Source organism: Lutjanus erythropterus, chromosome 2 (genome assembly GCF_056507025.1).
Source record: "Lutjanus erythropterus isolate fLutEry1 chromosome 2, fLutEry1.hap2, whole genome shotgun sequence".
NCBI lineage: Eukaryota > Metazoa > Chordata > Actinopteri > Lutjaniformes > Lutjanidae > Lutjanus > Lutjanus erythropterus.
In genome coordinates, this window is record NC_139318.1 from 31,561,510 (window position 1) to 31,587,226 (window position 25,717).

The 25,717-nt window shown below is 39.1% G+C and overlaps 1 protein-coding gene across 1 annotated transcript in view; it reads right to left on the reverse strand.

Moving 5' to 3' along the window:
* Positions 1-115: 115 nt before the first annotated feature.
* The window catches only part of kif5ab (kinesin family member 5A, b), a 118,447-nt gene continuing 92,845 nt past the window's right edge, over positions 116-25,717 (reverse strand). The window contains exons 20-29 of the mRNA XM_084737190.1: positions 25,104-25,205; positions 23,787-23,847; positions 23,594-23,665; positions 22,458-22,562; positions 18,412-18,628; positions 12,754-13,039; positions 11,932-11,996; positions 7,729-7,756; positions 6,812-6,924; positions 116-2,276 (exon numbers count right to left, since the gene is read on the reverse strand). Coding sequence (XP_084593316.1) covers positions 6,825-6,924; positions 7,729-7,756; positions 11,932-11,996; positions 12,754-13,039; positions 18,412-18,628; positions 22,458-22,562; positions 23,594-23,665; positions 23,787-23,847; positions 25,104-25,205 — 1,036 coding nt within the window. The 3' untranslated portion in view covers positions 116-2,276; positions 6,812-6,824. The remainder of the gene's footprint in view (positions 2,277-6,811; positions 6,925-7,728; positions 7,757-11,931; positions 11,997-12,753; positions 13,040-18,411; positions 18,629-22,457; positions 22,563-23,593; positions 23,666-23,786; positions 23,848-25,103; positions 25,206-25,717) is intronic.

Here is a 25,717-nt window from a genome sequence, read left to right on the forward strand (position 1 = left end):
CTGAAGTATGGAACAAAAGCCCAATATAGCCAACTGTATAACAGCTTATTCCTCTCTGCCAACAACTTTAATTGTTTCCAAAAAAAAAAAAAAAAAAAAAAAAAAAAACTTACCATGAATATGGACAGTATAATTTCTTTAAGTGTATCCCAAATGCAACATACTAAAACCTCACTAGAGGACCAAATGTGTATTGATCCACAGTTGAAAATACTCCCCAATAAATGTGCTGTTTACTCCTGTTTTGTAATTATTTATTATCTTTTGCGTCTTTATTATGCAGTGAAACAGAATAGGTTTGAGAGCAAAACATTCTACACTGCAATCAAAATGACTAAATGATTTATTGTAAGTAAAATACATTTGTGATTAAAATACATTAATGCAATGAATAGCTTTTGTTTGCAAATCCAAAACATTTGTTAATAAATCCAAAAGTTTTGTTTACGAGACACAAAGTTTTGCTTCCTTTAGAGCTGAATTTCATAAAGAGACCCCACCCTTTAAGACGCCAGACACGCCTCTATTGGCCAGTCTGGACCGGAGTGACAACTGATGACATCATCCACTGATATTCAACAACTTGAGCATGTAATTATAACGAGTGAGCAACTAGCTAAATGAGCAAATGTTAAGCATTAAGCAGCTACAGGCTGACATAATATGTACCTTTTAACCCATTACATTATCATAGATCATTAAACAAAAGCAATTTACATGCACCTGTTCAGCCACTGTGTGTAAACATACCTGTTCTATCTTCTCCATTCCTGCACCATCCAAACCATCTTCTCCATGGACCTCAACACTCCCTCTCTTATTTGCTGTTAAGAGTGGATGATGTTACCAAACTGTCAGTCCAGTCCAGACTGCCCAGTAGATTCGTCTTGCATCTTTCTGTGAAACGCTGTCAGCTCATGATTCAGCTCACCAGGAATCAAAACATACTAATGCACAAACAAAACGTTGATTTGCAAACAAAACTTTTGCATGTGCAAACAAAAGTTTTTGATTTGCATTAATACATTTTTATTCATACATTTATTTTACTTGCAATACATCATTCTGAAGTGTAGAGAGTTTTGCTCTCAAACATAATCTGTTTGACTGCATAATAAAGATACAAAAGTCACTTTATAATTTATGCAAATGTAACAGAAAAATAAATCCTGAAAGCCATTATAATGAGAAACTTTCCTGAAATAATGACTTTCCATCTCAAAGCAATAAGAAACTCTCAAAATAAAAAGTATTTTCTTATTTTGCCATACTAACTAATTATTGTGTGATAAGTAAATGATTGTTTTGAGAAACTTTCTCATTTTAATGACACTGGCAGTAGTGGGCCTCCATAAGTAATGTTTGCCGAAAACTACAGTGCCTAGTTGTTTTTAAAAATGAAACAATATATTCAAGCCTGTTTTTAAAGATTTAAGCCTTCAGTTGGCTTGAGACTGAGAGCCACAGTCAGGCAAGGAAAGTCAGAAAATACTGAGACAGAACAACACATTGTTGGTTTTGATTTTTTCACTAGATTTGTTGACAAAAACAAAAATATTGAATAATGCCAGCCTTACTCTGTAAACACAAGTCATTTTTAAGACTCAAATTTCCCTTTTACATTGACTAAAGGTGCTTTTGCTGCACTTGCGTCCAGGCCGAAACATTTCATGATAATGGTGCCTCACTAGCTCTCTTCCTCTTTTATTTATTCTCAGAGAAAAGCTGAAGACCAACATCAAAAATCAACATGCACAATCAGAAGTATAAATATTAGTAAACTGACCTTGAAGTTCACACTGTTTTCTTGTTGTATAACACAGTTTAACTTGGAGTTTTCAGATCCATATGCATGTTTAATAATAATAATAGTAATAAAGATTGAATGTACTGGTTTTCTGTCAACTGTGATTGCCTCACTGAGACAAACACCACACCCTAGTGGCCACGTGCAGCACTGCATCGTCTCGTCTCCACCTTTCTATTTATGGTCCCTTTTGTATTCCAAGTCATAGGGGAGGGCGTGTAAGCTGCCAGGTCGGGAGATTGAGATGCAGTGCTTGTCATGGATCCTACTGATACCCACATACACCCCACATCATTGCACAGGAGGGAGAAGGATTGAAGAGGAGCAAGCAGGAGGGGAGGAGAGGGGACACAGGGGAGAGATAGAGGTGTGTTTACAGCAGGTGAGGGTGGGAGAGGAAAGAAAGGCTGGGAGGACAGTGATCAGCTGCATGCAGATTTACAGAGGAGGCCTCAGAAAAAACGTCTGCCTGCAGAGAGACACACACACACACACACACACACACAGAGAGAGAGAAACGAGAGTCAGATACATGTGAGAGTAACAGGAAGAGCTGTGAACAATGGCAAGGAAGAAGAGACAGCAGCCAGTGAGTCATGCTAACATTGCCAGAAGGAACACGTCTCGACTCATTTTATTTCTGGTGTCTTCAGTGGGAGCTACTTGTGTTTGGGATCTGCATGGAGCACTCTGGGGCCAAATTTAGACATCATAGGATGTAAAATTCACCAGCACTGTGCAAAACTTATATTTACTCTGCAGGAAGCGCCATGCCAGTTTGCAAAGCTTAAAAAAGTTAGAATGACTTTTATCTTCTGTTACATAGCACTTATAAAGAAGTTCTCAGTCTGCAGGTTGAGTGTTTTATGTGTTAGCACATCACAGGTGACTACTTTCACTTCAAGCAGACAATTATTATGGTTTGAATTAAATTACAGCACCAGTTCTGCAAAACAGGTCAGTTCACTCCCTGTGTTTCTTTGAAAAGTGGTGTTGGATGCTATTAAAGGTCCAGGGTGTGAGATTTATGGGGATCTATTGGCAGAATATGGCAGAAATGGAATATTATATTCATAAGTATGTTTTCATTACTTTATAATAGAACTGACTGAGCCTCAGATGGTAAACTCTGAGTTTTCGGTTTGAGGACAGCTGATCAGAATTAGTTAAATTAGCTCTGAGTATGTTAACTCTGAATTTTAGCACATGCATGAAATCCATCATCAGTGGAGCTCAAGTGCTATGATTCACCATGGCAACAGGTAAATAAAGAGCAGAGCTTCCATTTGAATTCAATAGAGCAGAAATATGAATGTATGTCAATGCAGACTATGGAGGGGTGAAATAAGTCAAGAACTTAACACTATTACATTTTATTCATTAATCGTTTACCACACTTTCCTCAATTTCCTTTATGGATGATAAAGTGCTGTAATCCAACCGTAGTTACATTTGATTTTTAAATATATTTATCAGCTGTGATCTGACAGCGACATAATGCAGGTGGCACCAACTGAAGATGAAAATATGGATCACACAGATATGACACAGTTTACTCATAGACCTCTGATTAGAAAGTGACAATATGACACAGTAATAATGATTTTGCAGGTCTCCTGGTTCAAACTGACTATACATTTTTAGACATCTATTTTAGGTCTGCAGTTTAAAATCTTGCTCATACCAGTAAGGCTAAACCAGTCAGTATCTCAGCAGTGTAACACTACTTTTACTTGAGCACAGATTATTAGCAGTCTTTCCACCACTGCAAAAACAATATGGTAACTTGTTAGGATTTTCTATCAGTGTGATCAATCCAAACACAAAAAAATGGCTGTTCATTGATCAGTGTCTCATACAGATTAGTTTGATTTAAACAGTGATTACTACAGTAATGTACCATAAGGACTGAAGACACCCTGACAGCTGCCTTAATGTCCACAGAGTCACAGGGACAATATAGATTTTTACTGATTATGATTATGAATCACTGGTGTCAGAGATTGCCTTCTCCTCACACTGATGAAAAATTGATAATAAAGGAGCTCATGTTAAAGATTTTCCTTAGGTAACAAACTAACATCTAATATTAAGAGTCTGATTGTTAGAAAAACATAAAAATCCTGCAGATTAATGCGTTCTGATATGTGCTGTGATGTGCTTTGGGTATGTCAGACAGCTCCTTCAGGCTCCACAGGAAAATGTAACCTGCCAGCGAACAGGTTAGATTCACAGAGTCAGTTACCATGGCAACTGACCCAGAGTTTAAGTTATCTCTCTTTGTGAAATGGAAAATCCAGAGTTTCCCTCAGGCTAAACAAACTCACAGTTTTCGCTAAAACCACTTTCTGAAACTGAAGCAGGGCCTGTTGAATTATGTCCTGTTTCTGTTATTAAATACAAAAGATATCGACAACAACAACAAAAAAAACCCAATGGCTCTAGATGCGGCCTTTTGCATTTCATTTTATGCACATTTTGCAACTGTCATATGTTCTCCTATATGCTTTGATGGGTAGAGTGAGACAAGGAAATTGCAATCTGCAAGCTCAACTGGTAGATGCCACTAAATTCATCACACTGGTCCTTTAACTTGCATATATGAAAAAGGTAACCATATGAAGCCTGTGACAGCAGAAGTAGTGGAATGAAGTAAAAAGCCAGAGCTTGTGATAATTTAATCCATCTTTTTCAAGTGGGTCTTTCCCAGAGCAATGTTTTTTATAATGTATAATCTGTAACCCTGCTGATCTGAGACAGATGCTGTTCGTAGGCTATTTCTGTGCAAAGTGTCTCACAGTGCAGTCAGAGTGTGCTGTAGGTATTTTTAGTGTGGGAGGCCCCAGAGAAAAAAAGAAATCAGTCCTTTCACCCTGGCAGCTGGCAGGTTTTCTGCTGTAAACTCCACACAACACCAGGGAGCTGAGACCTTATAGCCTCTAAAGTCAAACTGATGTTTCATAAGGCAGAATCTGCTGCAAACTCAGGATATCCATTCGAATTGTATTTACAGCTGCAAGATATGGTAGAAAAATCATAATCACAATCATGATGATGTTACAGTTTTTGGTGTCAGTGCCAGACAAACATGTTTTCTTACATGTGGAGAACAAGATTGGAAGTCCAGGACACCTATGCAGCGCTATAGTACTTCATTATAAAGCTGTCACACGGTCACACATATTTCCGTTATCAAATAACTGCAGCTTCTGCAATTTCAACATTGCACTGGTCATATTCCAATTTCAATTAAATTTTATATTAATTGTGCAGCCCTGGTTTAATATATCATAGGTAAAATTTTATTGCTGAAAACGTTGCTATTCTAAATGTAATATTATAGATAGGAAAGAATGGCTTCATTATTCCACTATAAATAATAAATAAATGTTTGATTTTATTTAATGCCCAGTGGCCAGTTTCAACATGTAAACTGCAATTTGCAAGATGAGATTATTTCCTTTCGTGTTAATTCTGACATGTGCAAAAGGTGCAAAGGTTTATTTGTGGTGATGTTTATAGCACTCATCATTGCATCTTGTATTTAAAAAAAAGCTGGGTGGTCTTTTATCTCTGAGAGACACAGTAAGCATATGTATCTGTTTATTTATAAGGCTTCTATTGGAAGGTTCTCATCTTAAATATCTTCTATTCTAGTTTGGTCCTCAGGACAGTGTTACCAGATTGGGCTGTTTTGGGTTGCATTGTCCAGGTAAAAATCAGCTTGGACAGGATTTGGGCTGGTTTACCATGAGTTATGGTGTTTTTCTTAATATATTAAAAATAACAAAGTAATAAAGATCTGTTCATAAATGGTAGTCCTTAAATTATGCAAACACATCCAGTCACTCAGCACAACTTTGATTTGACAGGATTTTTATTTGTTCTGCTGAGAGGAGATATGAGACACCATCATTACCACCCACCCACAGCTTACCCTATAAATGCACGCATGAGCTGCAGTGCTTTTGCAAATCTTTATTTTCAGTGTAACAAAAATCTCTATGCATGCAATGCCACAACATCCTTTTTTGTTTGACGTTTTGATAGCATAGAAATGTGTGGACTTCTCTCTTGTTTCTTCTTCTCTCTTTCTTCTTCTGTCTCTGCCTCTTCATGCAAATGTGCGGGGGTTCACTTTAAGTTGGCAAACTGTCAAGCCCTGTTGAAGTTTACAAAGTTTGAGAAATCATGTAGGTCCTTTTTATTTTTCTTTATTTTAAGGCAGAGGGAAGAAGTGAAAAACAGCTTTATAATTGTATCTGTTCTAGCAAACACAATTGTTGTTGTCATACTGTTGCTATCGTTTATCAATTCATTTGTATTGTTTACTATAGATAATATCTGAGCATTTTTTATGAGTTTGGGCAGATTTTGAGCAATTATTGGGCTGGAAAACATTCAGTCAGTCTGGCAACACTTCCTCTGGACCATATCGAACACGGTCTAATGACTTGCTCTCTCTGCTTGTCCATCGAGTTTGTACTGAACCAGGAAGTTTTATTGTATATTCTATTTATGTCCATGCTCCAACTACCTTGAACTCTTTACAAAGCACCCTAAAAATTAATACTTTGCTACCCCTTGGTGAGTTAAAATCCATGATCAAATAATATTAAGCTTCTGTTTGTACTTGCTTCACAAAAGCTTCAAAATTACTGCTGTATGACATGAAACCTTACTCAAAGTCGCAATGTTTAATTCAACTTTTCAAAAGCTCTTTCAAGTTGTCATAACGTTTGATTATTTATGAATGTAGGCCTATATATCCAGTACAAATAGCACAGTGAAAAGCTGCTCATTTAGCTTCAAGGACTCTAACTTTCAAAGACTCCATCTATCCTTTATGTTTTCTACACTGTAGAACACATAGTGTGAACAGATCAGGTGGGTGTTTCAAATGTTGAGTCAAAGGACTGAAGGCTTTGGTTGCTTGGTCATTTCTGAGATTTGTAAATTTTCACCTCTGATTCATGAAGAGCTGCTGTTTGTCAGTGCTCTTACCTGCTCAGGACTATTAGCTGGCTGAAGCCTCGGGCTGCATGCTGTAGAGTTTGGCTGGGTCCTGATTGTCACAGACGTCAGTTCTGGACACAGAATTCACATTCAGACACATGCTACACAACACAGCAGAACGAAAGGCGGCCGCAGCACCGTCACCAGATCGATCATCCACAGCAGCAGCAGCAGCAGCAGCAGCAGCAGCAGCAGCAGCAGCAGCAGGAGGTGCAGGAGGAGGAGCAGTGGCAGTGACAGCAACAAGGGGGCAGCGATGGAGCAGAGAGACACAGCAGTGAAGGGAAGCAAATCAGTGATGTTACAGTAATTGGTCTAAAACACAGGGGGAATCGGTGCATGCAAGAAAAATGTGGCAGTGCTGTACTTCAACGTGTTCTTTGCACGTAACGGACAATTATCAAACAGACTAGAGGTATTAAAGGAGCAATACGCATCAAATGGGCATCCAAAAAAGGGGTAATACAGTCCAAACAGCAAGTTGGAGCCAAAGACTGTATATTAAATAAGTTGAAATCCTATCTGATATATGATCTATGGTTGAAGCGAGTTATTTCCCCCTTGCCCCCTCTTCCCAGCTGTGAGGAAGCACAGGCAGGCTGCAGGAGTGCAGGATGAGCTCAAAATTATAATTTGACAATAATAAGCAGCGATGACTCCTATGCTGTAAGTTGATCAGCTGTTATGTTATCTTATCTCATCTTATCTTATTCCAAGACTCTTACTCCAAACTGTTACTCATCATAACAGGTTCAAAATAAACCCTAAAATTAATCAGTTTATACAAAATCCTACATTATAGAGGTTTCTGTTGGACACTGACCACATGGAAGCCTGCAGTAGGACGACAACAAACAGCAGCAGGTGTTTTGCAGTAAAAGAGTGAGTGAGTGCAGCAGTCTTACCTGTTGTCATTGATATCTGTGGTGTTTCCTGCGGACAGAAAGAGGTGCATAAGGAGGCAGGCAGGTGCACAGTGAGAGGAGTTGGTGGTGTGTAAATTAGGGAAGAAGTGGGTTTGTCACAGACACACATATGGGTTTAACTTCAACAGCCCAAAGCCACTGGAGATAGATGACTTTGGAACAAGCAGCTGCATAATGTGTTGGCTCTCAGACAACAAGTCCTTATACATAAACGACTGAACAAGGTGTTTGTCCGTGCATTTTAAAACAACTCGTGTGCATTTTGCTGATCTGGCAGCCCAATCAGACACAACAAAGACATTTTTTTACAGGTTTAGACAAATGAAGCCCTACAGAAAGTTCTGTAGTTTTGTTGGCTTGTTTCTTAATGATAGCTGAAGAAAATGTGAGCTTTTCTGAATATGTACAGTCGCTCACTCTCCAGGACAGCGAGTGTTACTTCGGAAAGATCACACTGTTAATCAGTGGGACCAGACTGGCTGACCTGGGCATGCTCACTGACCGAATGGCTGATGTTTCTACAATCGCCACAGGGTTGGGCAATTGGATGGATATATCGCTGGTTGTTTATTTTTTTATTTTTGTCATTGTAATTTGCTAAGTTATTGGTCTGCAGAGTGTCAGGCACCGTTTCACATCCCACTCGGCAGCACAGTACACACCCACTGAGCTTGAGAACCAATGAGGGGAAAACAGCCTCTCAGACTAGACAGTCAGACAGACAGACTAGAAAGATGATGAAAAATGATGACTTGGGTGAGTTTTATTTTGCCTGTCCAGTTTAAATTAAGTTTGTTTTAAAGTGTTATGACAATTAAAGCTCGTCTTGGTTCGATCGAAGAGAGAAACTTGAATCAAGAAGGTGATCTTTTGTTGCGGCTTTTGTCTTACTGCATTTAACCATAGCTGGGTTTGTTTTTTTTTACTGGCAGTGGCAGCTGGTATGTATTAACTTCATTTCTGAGCCATATGGCTCAGAGTTATTGCATACCAGGAGTAATATTACTCCTTCGATTCTGGCACCAAAGCACCAGCAAGATAAAATTTTCACTTGATTATGTGGCCTGCTACTCTGGGGTGATTCCTGTTTGCCTCCAGACTGTGACAAAATCATGACGCCAGTTCTAAAAGGGTCTGTGACACAGTGACACATCTTTATTGCCAGCCTACCATCTTGCTGCTGTCTTAAAAATAGGGGTGTCATGATACTCCAAATTCACAATTTGATTTGACTTTTGATTTGAAGGTCATGATTCGATTTGATTCAATATGCGTCTCTCTCTGCCTTTAGTCATTCATTCTGTATGAGCTCTCCTTCACCTCCCCATCACCACCCAGTCTTTGCAGATTCAGATTTATCAGCTTCATCAGTCCAAGCAGAGTCATCAGCCAGCATGGTGAGATTTATCTTGCTGCTGCTCAGTGCAGATGCCCCTCAATTACAAAATCTCCCTGTAGAGTCTAAACACTAAATACTTTCTGTCAGGACTAATTATCACACATCATCTGTATAATAAAAAATATCTTGACTTCATTCACTTATCTCTCCTGATTGAACTAAAAATACATGGTGGAGGTGAGGGAAAGATTGTAGTCATGGTTATTAAATCATGCTTAAACTACGATTTGATTAGAAAAAGATGGTTATGGTTAAGAGAAACCCACGTCAGCTGTTTGTTGGAGTCTTTGTATCCTCTGTAACCATCCACCACCTCCTCCTCCTGAAGAGTTTTTGCAGTGGTATAAGAATTTATGCTACTGAACATAACATAGGTAATTTCACGCTGTTTAACCAAATGCTGTTGTTATTCCGGAGAGGTTTTTATTGCACGCCTGCAAGAGTTTGCTTGTCAGGAAAATGTAAACATAAGTCATTTTACAGAGTTTGAACAAACAACAAATTCTCCCATTTTTCTGATGAGGACAGGTTTTACCTCTACCACTATGACAGAACTACCAGTGCAGCTAATAACAATAACAAAATGTTACACGTTTTAAAAGAAAGTCCTTCCAACCAAAGAGCTTCCTATAGCATAAAAGGACAAGTCTCTTAACAATTGTCGACCAATAGTGCCGCAGAGGAACACTAAAAAAAAAAATTTTTTTCCATTCTGTGGAGCTCCAGTTTACTGTATTCATTTTCCAGGTATTTATTTAAAGTTGGAGTACAATATTACTGCATTTAGCATCTGGCAACACTGCTACTGCATTACTTTGGCTTGGAGGCCCATGCTTTCCCTGAACTACCCTGAGAGGGATTACTCTCACAAAATATTCACTTGTTTTTTTATGTAGCACAACATATGGACAAAAGTTCCAGCTGCGTCTCAAAAAGTACTTGAGATGTCTATGAGCATTTATTCGTTGTTATTCATGGAACGCAGTTTACTTCAGTTTGATGAGTTGGCTATTATCAAGGGACCTCATGCTTGACTGGAGGATTATAAAGCTGTTCAATTTAATCTCTTAAAAAAAGCAGCTGTGACAGTTGAAAAAAAATCTTATCCTTACAGGACCCGTCAAAACTACACCTCCACAGACTAAAACTACTGAAAAACAGTAAAACATCTGGGGTACATGTCTTGCTGTTGCAGAGCTCTTTGGCTTTGAGTTGCTCACTTTCCCCATAAGCTCATATTGAAATTCATGACACTGAGCAGAATTATATCCCCGAGTGAAAATTGCTAGTGATGGACCAGAAAATTTTCCCTCCAAGTTTGACTTCAGAATACATTACAGTGTACAAGCACGGGTCCCAAAATATGCCATATGTCCATTTTGGGGGGAAAACGACAAACAAAAAACATATATAATTTACTCTTAAAAGCACAAATATTTACAAATCTCAACTGAACTGCTGCCAGTACTTGTTAAGTCCTAACCCTAACCCCAAAAAATAAGATAAATATCGGTGTTTATCTTGAATGTTGGCAGGGTTATATGCACAAAGAAAGGACTTCAGACAGTATTTTAATGCTGTGCAGCTTTTTTGCACATCTTATCATGTCATATAATCTCATAATTTCCAATTACTGCAGAACATTGTAAAGTCCAAAAGTGTATCTAAAAAAGTCAGTTAGTAATCAATTACAAAATTTACATTTTTATCTGACAAAATATTCTGCTTCAATCAATATTTGCTGGCATTTAGCCTTTCAAAAAAAAAAAAAAAGAATTTTTTTTTACTGTGGTCAAAAAACTGTTTACTCTGTTGCTTTCCGAGCACAAACACCTGTACCTGTACACCTTACTCGCAGTAAGATTTGAAGTTCTTACTTCAATATACACAATTTAATAGTTTAAACTTGCTCTGCTGACTTCGTCTGCATTATGGTGCTTAAACTGATGAGTTATGTTCATTAAAGAAAGTTGAATTAATAAAAAAAAAAATGGATTCACTACAGTAAAGTACAAAAACAAGCTGAAGTCAATTCTTTAAAGCATCACTGATACCTGTCATTTAAAAAAAGGCAGGTGCTGTCGCAGCAGATTGATATATTGGCTCTGACACTGTTTCTGACTTTTATTGATATCCCTGAAGAATCGAAGAGGTGTGGTGTTGTTACACAACTCTACAGCTGTCATCACCAGGTCACAGGCTGAGGTGGGCACTCAGCCTGTCTGGTCGGTTATCTGTCTGGCTGAGTAATGACACTGCAAGGCTAATCTATCTCCTCCAGACTGTGGTGTTGATGGGAGCAGACTCACACACATACACACACTCTCACACACAAACATGAAGATGCACAAAAGACTCAAGTAGCAGCATTATCCTGCAATAACTAAAGAGAATTTCCATTGTGATTTTTAAAATGGCAAGCTGTATCCCATAAATGCATGGACACTTAAACCAAAGACCGTTGACCTATGCTGAAACCCTCCTCCTCATCACCAGTGGCTCAGTATTATCGTCAAGACTGCTGACTACGAGTCCATTATAGGGAGAAAAAAAAAAAACAACTGGCAAAATTGTTATCAGAGCAGCAGGGCAATCACTGTAAACTGATTTAACAGCCACCACCCTGAAAGAGTATATAAACCAATGTTCAAACATAACAGCTGGTATGATAACATAATGGGAACCACTAAAAAACAGTCATAACAAGTAGTGAATTTACCCCCGCTGATCTCGATCATAATATTTCCCATTACTTTAACAGGTTTCATTTGAACAGGGCTCACCGTTTTCTGAATCAAGCATCTCTGCAGTGTTCTTGTCTGCTTGGCTCAGTGGTTCAGCTGGAAGCCTGGAAAAAGCAGAAAGAGAGATATTTATGTAAATGCAAGCCTGTGCTTCAATATGTTGATCTTGATCTTTAGACAGATATGCTCTTTGAGTTAAATAAAATAATAAAACAAATGGAAGATGTAAGTGTACCCAAGTGCTCACTCAGTCACAAAGCAATAAATCAATGTCAAAACAAAATGCTTGTTTTGCACATATACATTCACAATACATTAAACTATAAAATGCTTGACTGTTTAAGCTTCTAAAAAGCAGCGCACTATAACTCAGATTATTTATAGATGCTATAGTTGTAGCAAAACAACATAATTTCACTTTTTCTGAGCAAAGACACTAATTATTGACCATGGAAACCGCTCGCTAGTTGTTTATGAAGCATTCAGCTGCATTTCACATAATCAGTGGATCGCTGTCATGACAACCATAGTGCTGATGAAAACACTGAGATGTGATTGATTTGTCAGTCCACTAGTTTCAAGGTCAAGAATTTGAGATGTAGGTGAAAGCATGGGAAAAATCTTGTAAATAGACCTTGAGTAAAGATTATTTTGTTATACTGCTACTTTAAAGCTCAAGAAAGTAAGATGTGAAACCAGCAGATATAAACAGTAGTCAAGAAAAAAATATGTGGTTGAAGGCACCAGCAAAAGCCAGTAAGTGGACCTTGAGTTAAGATTAGTTTATCATACTACAACTTTAAAATCAAGAAAGTGAAATGAGGCTGAAAACAAAGGAAAAAGCTAGTAAGTACTACTCACATGTTGTCCTGAGCGCCGTTGTCGTGTGAGTCGTTGTTTTGGGGGTTGAGGTGTTTGTTGGGGCTGTTCTGGTTGGAGTTGGTCTCGGGTAATCTGGGCTCCGGACTGGACTCTCGACTCTCTGGTGTTGCAGGAGCAGCGGGCGAAGCAGGAGCGGCTGCCTCTTGGTTGTTGCTGTTGTGGAAACTAGCTTTGTAGAAGGCAATGGGGTGATCGCTGTAGCCTCGGATGAAGAAGGGGTTGGTAGGAGAGCACATCGGGTAGTGGCCCGGGCGAACAGGCTTGGCTGTTAGTGAGGAAAAACAGAACTGATCTATTGATTTATTCATTCATACAGAAAAGACAAAAACATATTTATTTTGCCCTCAAGGGATAGTGCCACACTGTCGTCCGTCGCACAAAATAATACATTTTTAATGTGACTGCAATACTGAGAATACATTAAAGTCTGACTGAAATTAAATTGCATTTGTTACAACATTCACATCTCCTCTACACATCGCTTGTCCTCTGTTCTCCTTTGAAAACCAAAATATAAGCCAAAAGTAAGAAATGGGTTTCATGATGGTGCCCAATAGTTTTGTATCAATTCAATATGTTCCAATCAATGTATTGTGTGCAGTATGCATGCAATTAGGACATAAAACATCTTCATACCATTGCACCTTGAACTTTCACCCTCTTGCTCAAACATTTGTGGCAGTCTATAGCAATATTTGAAGTTTATGTAGTGAAGACTTCAAGTGTATTTGGTGAGATGGAAGTCATCACTATATTGACGTGTTGATTCCAGTGAATAATTTCCCAGGAAAACATGCTGTCTTCAAATGTAGACTGTGTTTACATCATCATTTGTGAACTGAATAAATTCCCCTCAAGATATTGCGTTCACAAGAACATGACTTACATATTTATACAACTCGAAAACATAATGCCAATGTCTGTTCTCTGTTTGTGATTCAGTCAATCTGTTGTATCTGACTGTGGGTCAGAATAACCAAAAAAATCAAGCTGGCTTGCATGCTACAAAATGAAACTGGATACAGTGGAACATTGTGGTTTTCTAAGCGTACTACATTTGACATACTGTGTATTGAGACATAGTAAACCTTTTACTGGCAGTATAGATAACAGTATCCTCTCATTTACTCACAGTGCCGTTTTCTTCTCTTCACTCATCTTATTTTCTCTGGTCGAATATCTGTTATCATGTTATAGCCTTATTATATCTATTTTCTTAAGTAAAAATCAAAAATATTATTCCCTAAATGTTTTTGATGTTTTGATACAGCCAATCAAATCTTGCATAAAGCAGTAATGTTAACATTTATCATAAGTAAAGCAGATGGTCACATTGAACCACAGACTTGGCCTGACTGGTGCTCTAAAAGGCAGGATACTTTTATCACAGGAAATATTTGGAACATGCACTAAGGTGTCAAAGTTTATTGACTGAATGACTAACATTTCAACGCCCTCAGCATCTTAATCACAAAGTTACAGTTACAGTGGGCGTTGAAACGTTAGTCATTCAATAAAGGTTTGATGCCTTCATCCATGTGCTCTTTACTGTTGTTACGTGCCACAGTGTCTGTTGCTGAACTCTCCTGTGCCCAGGTTCTGCCCCTCCTCCCCCCCCTGTGCAGCTGCAGATTGGCAGCAGGTGCAGTCACTCTGCAATCAGGGCCTGCTGTTAAAAGCTGGGAGAGTGCAGCCAGTCAGTCGGCCATTTGGCAGATGGAAATCTGCAAGTCTGCAGTCTAGTCCTGTGGAGGCAGGCTGGACTGCTTGAAGTGTTGTGTTGTATGTCATGTGCTCTGCTAGCTCTCCTAGTTAGCAAAGGCACTCGTGTTTATGTACCATGTGTTTTGCTAGCCTCCATGGTTAGCAAGGACACTCGTTTCGGCGCCCCCATGTGCTTTGCTACCTCTGCCAGCTAGCAAAGGCACTCCTTGTCTGTGCATGTGTTCTTGTTAGCCACTCTGGCCAGCATGGACACTTGTCGTTATGTGTATGTTGTTGTTTAATTTAGTAGATTTAGTTAATCTTTTTGTTTTCTGATTTGTTAACTTAATTTTACACTTTTGTTAAAAGAACCTTTGATTCCTTTGATTCCTTCTTCACCCGGGTACATTTATTTATTGTTACACACCTCATCCCCTAGCCCAGAGCTGGGCAAAATGCGGCCTGGGGGCCTTATGCGGCCCACTGAAAGGTTCCATGTTGCCCACAAGGCCAACATGGCAATACCAAAAATTTTAAAGACAGTCAGTAGCATTTTGCTTATCATTAAACGGCAATAAGACCTTTATTTTGAAAGGGGTCAGTGCTGTGTTCATTGGTAACAATAATGAACTGAATCTTTTATATTAAACTGTAACTTTATTCACTCAATGCTGTACATACATGTTGTTTATGTTGTTCTTCTCCTACTTTTGTTGCTATTGTCGTTGCAACCCGTATGCAGAATGCATGATACACTGTAAAACATCAAGTTTGGAACATTTCCAGCAAAATATTAGCCCATGATTCATTGCATGGCAATTCAGAAAGGGTGGCCAACAGTCCCCAATACTGAAAAATTTGACCCTTCCATTATTAGAGAATTGTCCATTATTAGGACCTTATATCGTTTGTGTCTGGCCCACAGCAGCCTGATCAATTTCTGATGTGACCCCCCTGTGAAAAATAATTGCCCACCCCCGCCCTAGCCCAAACTTGTGACAACTGTGATATGAACACACATCTTGTCCTGCACCTTAGCTTGTTGAACGAGCCACCAGAGAAACATCACCTGCTAATGTCAGCTTGCTGCTTTGCAAACAGCATCTAAATCTACCTGCAAATGTCACTTTAAGTCATTTAGATGCTGGAGTGGTCCTTACTCTTCACCACCACTAACAACACGCTGTCAGCCACATGACATGTAGGCCGCAATGTTAGTTTGTTTACACTGTGGCAGCCTGTCAGATGCTGTCAATCAAACTCAAACACGGACACACCCCTCCAGATGGCTCAGATGAAAAGGAGCGTTTCTGCTATTTCTCTAAAACCTTTTTTCGTGTTTTTAAGAATAAAAAGTTATTAACACAATTTAAAAAATATGTCACCATTATTTCTCATTACAAAAAGGGATGACTAAATGTGATTTCAGATTGGACTTTAATATACCCAACAATATTACACAGCTATTCTGAGTAGCTTTGGTATAATCCTCAAATGAAAATCATTATTCTAGAAACGCACAAATCAATAGTTCATTTTCTCACAGCGCTGTATGTGTCTCTCATTTCTTTCACACAGAATTAAAATGCATGAGTACAATTATCTTCTTTTGAAACAGTGTTGAAGTGAGTCTTGGTGATCAAAATTGATTACACTGCTTTTTAAGAAAATGTATTTCTCTCAAAAGAGCTCATTTTTGTAAATCCTTGCTTTCAAAATATTCCATCAAACCTCCGAACTATTCATGTATATATGTTGTTGAATTTAGTTTCTAACCGCTCTTAAACACATCTGTGTTCTGCAGTGGTGAACCTGAGTCTGGTTCTTTCAGTTCCTGAATATGTAACGAGATTGGTGCTGTCTCGCTGCTCGCTCACGCATGAGGAGATGTATGAATATGTGGTGTTCTGGTATAAGGGGAATGGAAGGAGATGACAGATGATGGAACATGAGGGAAGCAAATCCAACCATGGATGTTGCCTGTGAAGAAATCACACAGCAGAGACATGAAAGGGATGGCGGCACCGCACAAAAAGATCTTTCTTACTGTGCACTGCAAGGGCAAATGTCAGATAAGAAGCAGATGAAATGGTGTGGCCGGGTAGAAAAGAGTGTTAACACATAGTATGCAAACTAAGCAGTAAAGAGGTGGAAAGCATATACATTTTACATCGTTTGATTTCTACAGTGGTTCCTGTAACAATTTACATGAATCTTAATAGTATACTGAAACATTTGTCTTTATTCTGCCTTTTTCCTTTAATGTTACTTTTGCTATAAAATTTATATTGTAAAGAAATGTGCTTATTGCATGCATTTATCATTCAGATGGCTGCAGAGGAAATTAGACATTACCCCTAAATGATACTAAGTTAAATTTACGTGAAATAAAATAAAGAGAGAGAATTTCAGTGGATGCAGATGCTTCTCTGTAGACACGCACTGCCTTTAATTAGGCAGTCAGGAAGAAGATTGGAGATGCACTGGTCGATTAATTTATTTTAGGGCTGAATCACTGAGTCATTGGAATCAGATTTGGCTGTTTAGTACAAAGATTCAATGTTTTGTTTGTGTTGTTTTTTCATTTCAGTGCCACATTAAACTCCTACATCAGCCTTCATGAGTGTGTTTCACCATTAAGGCTCACATTTTAATGCCTTTCTTTGTCACCCGTGATGAGAAAACATAAGAGTTTCCCACAGTTTCCTCACAGAGAAAGTAAAAGTGTCCATTCGCCTGCTCATAGTTGAAGTACAAAATCCTAGCACAACATGGAGAGTGCAGCACAAGTGAGGCACTTCAGTGCGTCACCTGCATTGCACGTTCTACAGTGTGCTGGGGTGACTGAAAAGGCGTGTTACCTGTCCTCCTTTTCTATCACCCTTTTCCACTTCCACCAGTTAGTTTTGTTGTTTGTGGTGATTTTTAGACTCAACTTGTAAAGCTTACAGCCTGTAATGCTGTAGCTTTGCTCGGTGTATAATGATTAGTGCAACTAATATAAAAATATATTTATGATTCCCCTTATTTCCAGTTCCTCATTGAAATGTTAGCCCTGTTTATACAAGCTCAAGCAATCTGTTTCATTCTGTTAATGCAATGCACACTGAAAAAAAAGAAAGCTTGAATGCATCTTTTTTTTTTTTTACACCAAAATTAACAACTATATAAAAGATTTATAAAAGAAAGCAGCATGGAGACCAGTGACATACAGGGTTACTTTTTTCTCTCTTTCACTTCAGTTTCTTTTTCAAACTTAATGCTGACTAATTTTGAATTTTGGATGTTTGAGGACTGCTGGGACAGAGACGAATTTGTGGCTGAGAAGACAAAGAGTCGCAGAAGCTAATGGTGGAAGCAACAACCATCGCACTGGAAAAGGAACAAAAGTGTTTCCATCTTGTTTCCATGCTGGTCGGAGCTGGACTCGATACTGGACTACTGCAGAGTCATCTGATCCTGGAATGAATGCTGATTGTACCCTTTCCCACTGCAGACAAAAGCTGGATGTTAGTGGGTGTTGGTGTTTTTTGTCCAGTATAAAAGGGGCTTTACTGTGGTGATTGCACATATTGTTTTGAGAAATACTCAATTTACTTAAACAATAGAGAAATATATGACTCAATATGATTGAAGAGAAGAGCTTATAGACATTAAAACAGTTATGTAACCGTAAGAGAGCCATTCATGCCCTGAGCAGGAATGTAATAAAAATCTTGGAATATTAAATATTAATGCCAACAGATTTTAATGGATAGATGCAATGAATCACCGCCTGCCTACAGATTAGAAGATGCTGCTTTGTTGTCATCATTTTATCCGATTACACAGCTTTTATTGAAATGACACGCGTAATGTTGTATGTGCATCACTGCTGATGGCTGCTCAATTATTTTGAAAGTGCTGAATCTGTGACCGAGGTGCATGTGCTACCTATCTGTGCAGCATGGGGCCTGCGGAACGGATTGCGAGCTCTCATCACATCTTTGATGCGCTCCACTTCCTGCTGGTAGCGGTGGCGGTCCTTCATGGCTCCTTCCTTCGCCTCCTTCAGCGCACCCTCCAGCGCCTTGACTCGCTCAGCTGTAGACCGAAGACGTTTCTCCAGTTTTGGAAGCTCACAGCGAAGATCTGCATTGTCACGTACCAGCTGTCACACAAACACGAGAGCATGCAAAGGAACAGAGTTTAACTGAACATGTTAATAACCACGTAATAAACATATCCTCTCATGTAAAAAGATATTGATGAGGTGCAATGTTGGTAATAAGTTTATTTTTTCTGTCAGATAACCATTTTCTTGATGTAATTTATGAAGAACTAAAGTCCCTTTAAATTGCTACATGTACCAATCTGAGACCTTGGTATGATGTTTCAGTCTCCGCTCTTGTGTTTGTTTTGAGGATCAAGAATAAGAACATGCTTTTTCTTTTTTCAGATTTCATTTGTTTCTCGATTTCCACTGGAAAGGGTGAAAACAGTGTTCCCTCTTTTGTAGCAAGAAGAGTACAGCAGTACTGAGCACACTGTACAACAATGGGAGTAGCTAAGTGACCACATAACCCCCGTTGGTTTGAACTGGAACATTTCTGTCAGTTTGAGCCAAATAGGTTCAGCGAGGTGGAACAGAGGAGTGTCAAGTCAAGTGTGATCTGATGGGGAAAATTGTCTGAGGAAGAGACAACCTATACTGTCTTTTATGTTGAGGAAACATGGCTGACAAACTCAAACTGAGAACTAGCACACCTGAAAAATATGGTAAAGGCACAAAGCACCAGCCTGCCAGCTGGCTGGTAATGCCGCTGATGCTTTATATAACCACACCAGCGAGGGCAAGTCATTTTCATCATCCAGTTAACAGTTACTGTCCTTCACTGATGTCACTGAGCAGCAGGGGTGTCACACTCATTTTAGTACATGTGCCACATACTGGCCAATTTGATCTCAAGTGGGCAGGACCAGTAAAACCATTGCATAACACTACTTAACACCTACAATTTTTCCGTGTTTTAGTATGAAGAGGTTCAATATATTTTGAGAATGTTCACAATTAATGAACCATCCATTGTCTAGAGAAAAATACATGGACAATGTCTTAGTTTTTCCACTTTCAGTCAATCACAACACACAGATCACAGTGGATCTACAAACAGAACAAAACAAACAAAAAGCACAAAAACATCTGTGTGTTTTGGAACTGAACAATGACATATTTTACTTCTTTATGATTTAAACAGCTCATTGATAGCAACAAATCAATTTAGTTTTTCCACTCCTGTGTACTAATGCTGTATCACCACACTGCAACAACAAGTTATCCTTTGTCTTACAAACATTTACCAATCAAAAGCTTTGGCAGTGTCTTGGCAACAGGGTTCCACCAATATTGTTTAAGATATAAGTCTGATACAGATTATTTTGTACTGAAGCTGTTGACTGACAATATTTTGCACAATTCAGTATTGTTAAATATGACCCCAAAAATACTATAGCTTTCAGAGAGGCAGTACTCTGATCCCAAATGAATGCCCCTTCTGCAAAATTTTACACTTTGCAAAGTCATCCACCCTTTGGCCAGCTGGTTCTGTATGTCTGACAGCCCTGCTTTACAGTGGAAACAAAGTTAATTTATATTGACCAACTGTTCAGGGACTGTTAACAGTAATAGGAGTTATTGTTTCTTGTTGTTTCTGTCTCGTGTATTTTAAGTCTGTCCTGTGTAAAAGCTCAGGAAAGTGGCTGTGCACTGCGTTTTAATGACAGTGGACCAGTTAACCACAAGCATATTGGAGAAACCAACAACTTAGATTTCCTCCTCTCAGTCTTTTTTCTTTTAAAAATAAAAAGTTTGAAGACACTTCACATAAATCTGAAAGGTGACCTTTGTGTTGAAAAGTTTTCTAGTGCTACCTCACAGCGAGGTGTCTTACACCATAATGGGCTCATTACTTCTCCCTGATGCCCACTGGTACTTGACGGTTGGCGATATTTCACCAAAGGCATGATGCACCGTATTCTGCTTCTGATTAACCCTTAACCCTCAAACTATTTCTTTCATGCCCCACTGCAGAACTGCAAAAAGTCAAGTCAAAGTCAAATGATTGTTTATTTTCTGTATGTAAATCATATTAATTTAACTTGTTGATGTTTCACTCTAGCCCTGGTCATCCATGCCACACCTTCAGTCGCTCTGTACTGTAGAACACTCACTTGTTGGTTTGGCAAATGCAAATGTGGTCAACTTTTCGACGTCCATTAAAGAGCAGCTCACAGCACGTTTCCCTGAACGTCTTTATTACCATCCCGGACTGGTCCTGGTGGCACACAGTCCATAATGGGGCTCATAACAAACCTTAGTGAGTCAGCAAGAAGACACAGCATATGTAAACCACTTTTATCATTTCAGTGCTGCATCTTTTGCTGGTAAAAAATATTGATTGGTGCCTGTATTCTGAGACAACAAAGCCTGAAATGGACTAACAAAGTGATTCCTTTCTTTTAATGAATGTTTCCTCACTTGTTTTGACCAGCGAAACACTTCCAACAAAGTTCAAGTTCTTTTATTGATTTCATAACGGTCTGATCTCTGCAAAGGAGCAAAAGGTATGCTTCAAGTAAAAACATGACAAAAACCAATCTCATGGTCGGTGATGTAAAACACAACATTCTAGTTTGTTAAATGGTTAGGATTCATGCACCAAGATCCATGTGGAGATTTATTGATTTTAAATTTCTGTACACAGCATGTTTCTAACAAGTGGAAAACATGAAAATCCAATGACTGAGCACCTTGAACACTGACAGTCTGCTGCTACGTGATCATGCAAACTAATTCGTGCCCTGCAGAGATACTGAGTACATGACCTGAGGGTTTAGCAAACAGGACAAGGTTATCTAACAGGCGAAACGGGCAAAGGATTCAGGGGTTTCAGTGGAACCACTGGAGGCTCTGAAACACTAGTTTCTTGTTTTGGTGGAAAGTCATTTGAGGGGAAAAACAAAAAATAGAGAGATTCCCACAGGAGGTAAGTGATGTTATAAGAGAGCTCATGGCAGTTGTGTGTGTGTGTGTGTGTGTGTGTGTGTGTGTGTGTGTGTGTGTGTGGATGGATAGACGGACAGGCAGACGTTATCTGTACAGGGGCAGAGAAACTGATACACAGCCCTGATGCACTGCCCACTGCCCGTCTCTGGGAGCCTTATCACTTTCCACTGGGAGGTCGCTGATTTATGACCGAGACTTTCATCTTCCATTCCCACAGTATCAGCAGGTGGTGGATGGGATGGAGTCTCCCAGCAGCCACTTTAGGATTGGTTTTCAGCCTGACAAACTGCTGCAGTGCAGCTCTCGCCAATCTGCCAGCCTGAGTAGATGTGCCAGTCTGCAGAGCGTTTAGCACATCAACACTTTGTCCACTGCTGTAGTCCATTTACCAATATTAAAGAAAGATGTGAAGTGTGTGTATGTGTGTGTTTGTGTCTAATCCTTTAGCAGCTGCTTTTGAGTGCTTGTGTGTCAGGCAGAGAGAGGAGAAAGCCTCACCGTGTTTGTGTGCACCTACACGATGAGTTCATTTGTGTTTATCATATGTGAGGGACTGTTTTATGCTGTGTGGCTTCCTCTCCCAGAAGGCAGCATGGTTTAACACCCCCCGCTGCTCTGTTTTCAAGGAGACTTTCATGTGAAGTTGCTGTAGTGGGATGATTGATGGTGCTTGCATTACTTTTAGCCCATAGGAGAGCAATGACAAACGGCACACAGCGCTCTGTATTTTAATTTGACTTGCTCTTTTTGTCCCCGGCTCATATTCTATCCAGCTAAGACGTTTCTGCCTCACTGCTGTGCCACGGCACAGTGAGAATCAGCCTTCCAGAACGGAGGAAAACCACATGATTTGTCCTATTTATTTTATTTTATTTTTTTTTAAAGAAATGCTATTCTGGTAATTTATAGTTGTATATGTGCTGCTTATTGTTACCTGTTTGTGAACCTTTGTAAGCTGGTCCAGGTTGTTCTCAAGAAAGGAAATCTTCTGTTTCTGGGTGATGTATCCTCCACTATCATCAGGCTCCAGCCCTGCACTCTGTCAACAGAAACAGTGCACTCTTAGAAACAAGGATGGTAATTAGACCCATAAAGAGTTGTCCAGCTTGTTCACACAGGAGAACCTTATTTGGTTCCTGGTAGAGCCATTTATAAAGGCTCCACTTGGAACCATTTCAGAGAGATCTACCTAGAAGCCAACATAAAGGGTTATACCTAGAACCATCTGTGAAAGGTTTCATCAAGATACCCCAGAGAGATTCTACAGAGAACTCCTCTATGGTGTGATTGTTCCATCTAGAACCCTACTCTCTAACTCTAACCAGAACCTTTCCACCTTCAAAAGGTGCTGATAAGAACCCATCCAGCGGTTCTACTAAGAGCTTTTATACATATTTCAAGGGTTTTATCTAGGACACACTCAGGAGGTTCTACAGAGAACCTTTTTATATCGTAAAGGTTTTATCTGGAACACACACAAAGGGTTCTACATAGAACCTTCTAATATTCCAAGAGTTTTACCAAGAAGCCTCTTATATGATGAGAGAGTTCTTCAAGGATTTCATGATTAAAGAACTCTTCCGAAAAAAAGAGCCCATCATGGGGATTTTACCAAAAACTTTTTTCATTACAAGGGTTTCATCTAGAACAAGAACCTTTTTATATACCAAAGGTTTTATCTAAAACCTATCTAGGAGGTTCTACTGAGAACTCTTTTGTATTAACTCTTGACAAAAGAGTTTTTCAAGGATTTCAACAATCTTTGAACAACAACTCAAGGGCTCTTAATAGAACCCTTGATTTTGCAAAGAAACCCTTGACAAATGCTTTCTTTAAAAGGATTTTTCAGAAGCAAATGGTAGAACCCCTCACCGCTTTGAAACACTTGTGTGTAGAAATATTTTGGCGTTGCATTAAAAAAAAACAAAACAAAACAAAACAAAAACCTACCATTGCAAAAAACCTGTAGCTCCAAAAAAGTCATTTGTGTATTGTCTAGGTAAACCCACATGCTCTCTGGGGAATTAAAGCTCTTCAGTGTGTTTTGCAGCTGAGTTGTGTCTGACTTACTTTTCTGACTCGAGTCGTGAGGTCTTGAACAAAAAGCTTGCGGAGGTTGTGCAGGGTGCTGAGCTCACGAGCCTTCGATATGAAGGGAGAGACAGAGACAGGAAATAGTGCAGTGAAAGCAGTTAGAGAGTATTTAGTGGATCAGTGGCCTCTGAGGGAGCCAAGTGAATCATGACAGCAAATAATCACTTACAACAGTCTCTTCAAGCCCTTTGAGGTCCTGCTTTGACTGTTCATGTCGCTCATGGAGAAATCTATAGATAGACAAACAGACACAGTCAGGCAGATAGAGAGAGCACGCTGTAACACTTTGTTTGAAGGGGTGTGCATAAGACTGACACAACATCGTCATAAAAATGACACCTGTCAGGGGCATTAAAGAGTCTGTATGGATGTTTTATGATTGTTGCCATTAACTTTCATTTTGATCAGTTATGTCATCTTTTAATGCAACGTTGGCATTGTTTGGGATGTCTTTGTTATTACAACTTGACATTATCCAAGACAACGTAATCCGTCATAATCATTCCAAAGACGACTAATTGTTAAACTTTAAGAAACTATCTGGCTTCATGTTTTAAAAGTACATTACACTGTTGCATGTGGTTGATTTGGAATTGATTGTCATGAGATCAACTGTGTCATGAATATTTTCCTTGATCTCAGCTACAGTGATACATTTTGGATTTTGAGTTAAGATGTCATTAAGTGTTATTGTTATTATCATAGTGGTGTGCTGTTGTTATTGTCAAATGCTTTTATAACAGTGTCATGAATAATTCCCTTGGACATGTCATAAAGATGTAATTTAATATAATAAGGCCATTTTGACATGTTGTCATTAAAAAGACAGCTCAAGCAATGTCACCTTTTCAATAAAAATTCCATAATTGACCAAACGACACACAAGACTCCTTCATATTCATGACAGGTATCATGTCATGGTTATGACAGTATCGTGTCAGTCTTTGGCAACACTTATGAATTAAGTAATGACAAAAATGCTGACTGAAATTCTCTTTACCACAAATGAGTACCATATTCTTGCCAGAATAATTCATGAATAAAGAACAAACGCAGCTTAGACCGGCTGCCCCAATCGTGGGCTGTTACCCATCTGCCAAACTGATGAAATACACTGCAAAGGTCAGTGCAGAAAGAGGCCTATTAACAGCCAGCTGCTACCTTTTCCCAAAAGCCCGTAATGGACATGCAGAGAGATTTACACAGAAAGAAAGAGACCAGGAGAGAGAGAGGTGAAGAAAGAGTTAAACGTGTTAGCCTGCGGGTATTTTTAGCCTCAAACTGTATATATTATTCCACAGAGAGACTTGTTCTGTAAATAGGATGACAGTCAGGACTGTGGAGCAAGAGGAAAACAAATAGACAAAAGTAAGACAAATGACAGAGAGAAATGGCAGACGTGAATCAAAAGAGGCAGCCCGCCCCCAGGCCTCCATATGGTGAAGTGTTTGAAAGCCGGCCAGGACAGTAAAGCAAAGAGACTCACGTCAGTTCCTCCAGCTGCCGGCTCTTGTGATGCTCTTGGCTCCTGAGACGTTCAAAGTCACAGTGCAGTTGCTCCAACTCCAGCTGTTGCCTCTGGTTACAGCTGGAAAGGTGAACAATGGGCAGGTTCAAAATTATATTATTACATTAAATTATTGTCATATCACAATCCGATCGTGATTTCTTTCCGTAAGAAAAAAAGTATGATGTGTTTACCGGTTTGAACCAACCAATTTCATCCAATGAAGTAATGACATCAACCCATCAATCAATCTAACACAGAGCTAAGATTCATTAGTTAGCTAACTAGCAACAACATGGTATGTTCAGTTCAGTTTCAGTGCTCAAATCAAATTCCTGCTCCAATATCTGCCAATCCTTTTTCACATGGAAATAAGTCATGATACAGAAGCTAGATATTCTCGAAATGGAGTCTGCTCCACAAAATCACATTTGAAATGTGACTTTATGAACTCTCATGACCATAAAAAAATCTCTTTTATTCAGCCTCTATTAATTCAGTGCCAATTGCCTATTACACCATCATCTCTTTTACAAGAAAATTCCAGGACAGCAGAGAGGTTTATTAAAGGTTTCTAACCTTGTAGAAAAACA